The 6,000-nt window shown below is 41.5% G+C and overlaps 1 protein-coding gene across 1 annotated transcript; it reads right to left on the bottom strand.

The window, feature by feature from the left end:
* Positions 1 to 2,078: 2,078 nt before the first annotated feature.
* Positions 2,079 to 5,557, bottom strand: LOC118414546 (kelch-like protein 24). Its single transcript, XM_035818652.1, has 2 exons — positions 5,416 to 5,557; positions 2,079 to 3,797 (listed from the first exon to the last, which is right to left on the bottom strand). The coding sequence occupies exon 2, from the start codon at positions 3,783 to 3,785 to the stop codon at positions 2,079 to 2,081; it is 1,707 nt and encodes a 568-aa protein (XP_035674545.1). The 5' UTR covers positions 3,786 to 3,797; positions 5,416 to 5,557.
* Positions 5,558 to 6,000: the final 443 nt, after the last annotated feature.

Consider the following 6,000-nt stretch of genomic DNA (forward strand, 5'->3'; position numbering starts at 1 on the left):
TATAATAGACAATACTACTCGAGGACACAGGATAGTTACGGAAGGGACAACAGAGAAAATCCAGGCAAGACGATATTACAGAGCGGACGTCACCAAACCATTCATCTCAGACAGTTGGTTCGATCTTTTGGTATTTTGTATGATATTGCAGATCACCTGGGCCCTGTGAAAATGAAAATCACTGTAGTTTGAAATAGGATAGCTCGCCTTGCGTGACAGTTTTTAGCCTGGAATCCAGCCGTGTTGTGCTTTGGTCGCTCCCCTAAGCCAAAAAAAGGCTAAGGTACGCTTCCTGCCATACGTCTGGTGTCCGTTACCACTTGAACGATCGGCATTTGCATTTTCGCAGAGATTTTATGCAAGATTTCTGATTGGCTGGTTTAAGCGCTCGTTCGAACAGGCTTTCCATTATCATCAATGACCCATCTTCTTCGAGACTATTGGAACGATCTGATAAATCAAACTCTTGCCATGCTCGGTTGGCAAGAGCGTCATTCAAACATCCTTTCCGTTGAGAAAAGCCTCTGAGGTTTTTGTTTGCTCGTTTTAGTGACGAAATTCCGGGAAATTCGCTGGGTAGTTCTGGCATTTATGAAGGTCTGACGCGGCGGCCATGTTGATGATAATCAACGCCTGTCCGAACGAGCACTCGAACCATTCATAATTCAGCCAGTCAGAAATTTCGCATAAATCTCTGCGAATATGCAAATGCCGATCGTTCAAATGGTAACGAGGCTAGACAGTTTTATCCTCCCATATGTTAACTTTACTGCAGTAAGTGCGTAATAATCTGACCTACCTACCTAACATCCTTCATGTTGCATTTTGTACGTTGGTTATGTACCAGATGAGTTTTAACAGTGCATGTATTGAAAGCCTTAATTTGTGCATTGTACTCGCTCTGGGTACAAGATTATTGGCTACTCGTATTACAGTGGTCAGTTCAGATCTTGTTTCAACATTAAACTTTTCTTCGAGCGGCAAAGGTCCCATTTTCTTCAAAGCAAGGACAAAACAATTAAGTATGTGTATGGTATCATTTTCCAGTAAAGACTTTACAAAAACAGTAACTGAAACATTTGAATTGGTAGGCAAGAAAAAAACACACACAACAGGGACATTTCACTAACAGAACTTTGTTTATCAATAGTACAACATAATACATGTACAAGTGTCACATCATAAAATGGGGTATAACTCCCATCTTCCTATCCAATTCTCATATCTAATACTTCAGTCTTTTAATACTAGTACATGTAGTTAGGGCAGATGTTCTTAGTTTAATGCATGCAATTGTTAGACATACACTTGTCCATGCCAAATTACAAACATACAAACGTTAGTAAAAAGATTCCAATACAGTAACTGCACTTCCTAGTGACTACAGTATTTTACAAGCTACATTTGCAAGACAAGATTATAATATTGTGACAAAATATGGGAGGGTGCAAAAGGGATAAGAGTCCTTCTCCTGTCCATTTCCCAACTTAAAGCTTAATTACCAGAGAGCTAATCTTTCATCTTGAATAGGTCAAATTTCATGGAGTAACCTTTATCTGCAATCTTTATGGCGAAAACACTTTGGACCGAACAGGATCATGTAATTCTCCATTTCTGTGTTCATTCCAGCTAGTTATGAACAGGTGTAAACAACATGTACCTCTTTCTCACAGTTTCTTTCTCTCTCAACGTACTTGTTGATTTTCATCATGGCATTAGATATCACACATCATCAGGTAGCTTTGCCACGCAACATTGTCCATTTGCATTGGTACAATGTTGGTCCCATCTGCTTGTCAGCCTACACTAAATAGTTTAACATGTCATCAAATGGGATCATATAGTCCTTTTCTGTGTTCATTCAATCAAGTCATGAACAGTTGTGAACTGCATGTATGTCTTCATCATACATTTTTTCTTAACATTTATACTTCCTCACTTCATCATGGCATTCTACAGTAAACAAGATCATCTTGTAGATTTAAAATGATGACACCATGTTGGTCCCATCAGATTGTAGCCTGTTTACTTCATATCACACAAAGAGTTGCCAGTGATCTCTTAAGATTGCATGGAACTCAGCCTTTCAGTATGGTGACACAACCATGTCCAAACAGACCCTTGGGCATGGTCCCTACCTTCTTAAGTGACTTTTCTCGGCTATAAAGCTGCAAAACGTCAGTTGTTCCATTGTTATGATTGTCGCCACCTCCATAGATGTATATCTCCCCACCAAAGACAGTCATACCACATATGTACATGTGTCCATTTTCAATGTGGGCTACAACAGTCCACAAGTCCTCCTGAGGCCTGTAACACAGCACCTCTGAACGAAGCCCAGCAACATAGATACTACCATTGAGAACTGAAGCATTAATTAATATGACCTTCCACGGCATCTCCCTTGCTGAATACCATTGACAGTCTTCTGGGCTGAAGCGGTACACTGTAGATGTTGCGAGGTCATCAGCACCACGTCCACCTATCACATATATGCTACCATCTAACACTGCAGCTGCATGTAGGTACCTTGGCTGTGGGAGTGGAACACCTTCAGTCCACTTGTTCAGGCTTCTGTCATAGACTTCCACAACAGTTGTCAGATGTAGAGGTGAGTCGCTGGTTCTGCCACCAATAGCATAGGCTTTGCCTTGCACCACTGCCAGCTTGTGATAGTCCCTTGCCGTGTTCATAGGAGCAAGCTTAGACCATGAGTCAAGTCCTGCATGATACAGCCAAACGTCCCTGCACTGAAGTCCACCAACAGACACCACAATGTCACTTGTGCCCAAAACAGCCACAGCAAATCCATGGTCATCATTCCTCCTCATTGTGGTCAAAGAAACCCAACTGGTGCTTGATGGTGCAGAGGAGTGTGTCATCATGATGGCGTTGTTGTAAACTGAAGACTGTTCCAGTTTCTCATACCCCCCAATGACCACTACTGCCTCCCTCAGACCACTGGTATGGCGGGGACGGGTACGGGGTGACTTAACTTCTCCAGGGAACGCATAATTCCTTACAGTTTCTGTAACGACATCAGGACAGCACTTGCGCATGGCATTGCTTGCCTCCACATTGTCCATGAAGTACCTCCTGTCCATAAAGGGAAACCTAACCAGCTCCATCAGCTCTCTCATCTCCTCCTTCCTTTTCCTGGTGTCATGGTTGATCCACTTCAGGACTGACGTGTACACAGTTTCTTCTGGAGCATTAAGGTCATCTGAAGAGATGAGCTTTATGAACTGGCCCTTTGTCAAGTTAAAGAACTCTGGTGTTTGGCTGGCTACTGCAAACTCTTTCATCGCATACGACAATGCCTCCGTCTCAAGATTAGGGTTCAGCATGCCACCTAAGGTTACAATCTTCATACAGTTTGTTACACTTAGATTGTCTGAAAGGAACTTTGTGCATGCATGACTGACTGGTGGAACTTGGAAGAAGCTGGCCGCTTCCATCAGTTCTGTAGCATTGTTCTCTGTGATGGTCACCTTTGACGTATAGGCATAGTCGACAAGAAGCTGCAAGGCACTGGGGCTGGCCTCGTGAATGGTAACCTTATGCTCCTTGCTCTCTCGATGTCCATTGCAGAACATTGCACGAAAATATCCACTGCAAGCAGCCAGTACATTTCTGTGGCATGGGATCTCTTTTCCAGAGACACAAAGGATGACATCCACCAGCAAGTTGTCTGATCGTAGTTCCTGCAAACCCTGCAAGAGGGCGGTTGAGTGTGTTTCATGGTAGAAGTCAAGCGAAGGCAGTGTTCTCTGTGCTGCTGCCATTGTAGCCGAAGTCTGCAATGCAAAAGGTCTTGATAAGTTGTATTTCTAGACACAAGAGTACCTCACATAGATAACTAAATCCAAGAACATTACAGAGATGGCAGACTTCACCCCTTCACACAGCCCAGAAAGACACACAAAGCAGACACGACAAAAACAAATCTTCACTCCCATTCACAGTCCTAGATACATGTGTTATTGAACTACATCATATACATTGTATATGCCCCTACAGCTTGTTTGGCTTTGTACGCACTTCCATCATGTAGTCAGTTCGGACAACTTTCTTTGACACTCCTTGCTGACACTCCAAGTGAGATGTTGGAGGTATTGGTACAGTTATTGGTTACAGAGGTCTATTTGTAGATATACTGGTCCAGACTTGAAAAACTTGACAAAGCAAACAGTAGTTGTCATTGATGATTGAGACATGAATAAACAGTAAACAGAATGTTATCAAGGCTTCGTGTGTCCTATGCAAAGAACCTGTGAGAATCTCAAAACAAAGGTGGTGCTAATTTCAATGCATAAATAAATGTTTTCATCTTTTTTTCAGTGCTACATTATTATTCTTTATTTAGATTGAGACTAAGTAAAATAAATTAATAGTTTGAGTGTTAGTCTATTCACAACTGTACAGCAACTGTAATTGGTACAATGATATTCAGGATCTTGGTCCTGTACCTAAATTATTTTAACAGTATTGTAACCGATACCCAATACCGGTACTCATGTTATAAATTAATTCTTCGGTGGAAGTACAATTGCTAGTAGTAGTACATATATGTTGTAGGCAAAAACATGAATGAAGGTTAGCATATCCTTTTTCCCTGAGGCATAAGTGGCCTAGGAAAACCAGTTCATCATGACAATAGCTACACTCAATGAGTCAATCTCACACTAAACCTGAAATGTCTGCATAACAATGAAAAGCTAGGCAAAATAGGCACTATTATATACAAAATAAACTTGGTGCAGCAATATGTATTACTTACTACTGGTATAACTTTTAAATGACATTATCAAAAAACCAAAGTTTGAAATAATACAGTATCATCATCATCATCATTGCGGGCTGCTTATGCGGACCAGGTCCACCCTCTCCTTCCAGACGTCTCTGTCCCCCATACAGTATAATCTCTCCAAATTTCTCATTACTGGGTGTTAAAACAATAAGAATATTTCTACAATACATGGCATACAGCAGTTCACAAGAAATGAACAGGTTTGATAAGACTGAAGTAACAAGAAAGGTTTTAATGTGCACATAACATTTATCCATCCACAACAAGTACAACTAAGCACCCATCATCGCCATGGCAAATTATGTCGTTTTTTACGTTACCACTCTTGTTTCCTGTTGTTGTTCGCCTTTTTGTGCCTGTGGCCCAAAAGTGACAATTTAACTTGCCGGTTCAGTAGCAGGAAATATTCTTACAAGGAGGGGTACTAGCCCTTCCCTCTTTTTTCCACTGCGCAAATAGAAACAGCGAGTGTATAATTAGAATCAGATGGTCTTCTCAGACGAAATTTTCCTGACAGAAATCGGTTCCTCTTTCCTCTCAGTTTCGAGATAGGCTCTGTAAATATTGACACAGCAGTTCTGGTAGCAACGACTGTTCATCCTTACCTGATACCGTAGTGGTTCTTGCCTGTTTCCTGGGAATTATGAAGCTACGCGCCCGCGCAGAAGACCTGATCTTCACACGACCGACTCTCCTCTGTCAGACAGAAAAGCGCGGGAAGCTTCCCCAGAGGTCAAAGGTTATTGGGATGATAGAAATCACGGAATGGGGGTAATAGATCGTGCAATGTAGTAGTCTTTCTCCATAAATATGACAAAAAAAGGAAAATAAAAATCATTTGCTTTATTACCCTTGTATATTGTCTTTTCAATCAACTTTGTAGGCATAGATAGATAGATTGCACTTCCAGCTTACCCTCTCGGAGTAGAATGTACCAACGTTGAATATAGACTACACCAAGTAACGAAACAGGGGTGTTTTGCAATATTCTCCAAGCAGAAGTTAGGTCGTGTGGATTGTTATTATTTCCATGAAAAATGGAGATATAGTTTTGGGTGTGTCTGTCTGTCGGTGTGTCTGTGTGCGTGTCTGTCTGTCTGTGTGCCCGCATTTTTGTAGTGAGCATAACTCAAGAACCTCTGGATGGATTACGATGATATTTAGTTTGTGGGTAGGTGTTGGGAAGAAAA

This window comes from Branchiostoma floridae, chromosome 4 (assembly GCF_000003815.2).
Source record: "Branchiostoma floridae strain S238N-H82 chromosome 4, Bfl_VNyyK, whole genome shotgun sequence".
In the NCBI taxonomy this organism is placed as follows: domain Eukaryota; kingdom Metazoa; phylum Chordata; class Leptocardii; order Amphioxiformes; family Branchiostomatidae; genus Branchiostoma; species Branchiostoma floridae.

Excerpts from the sequence above, each read along its gene's own strand:
- LOC118414546 (XM_035818652.1), bottom strand. The coding sequence starts at position 3,785 with ATGGCAGCAGCACAGAGAACACTGCCTTCGCTTGACTTCTACCATGAA.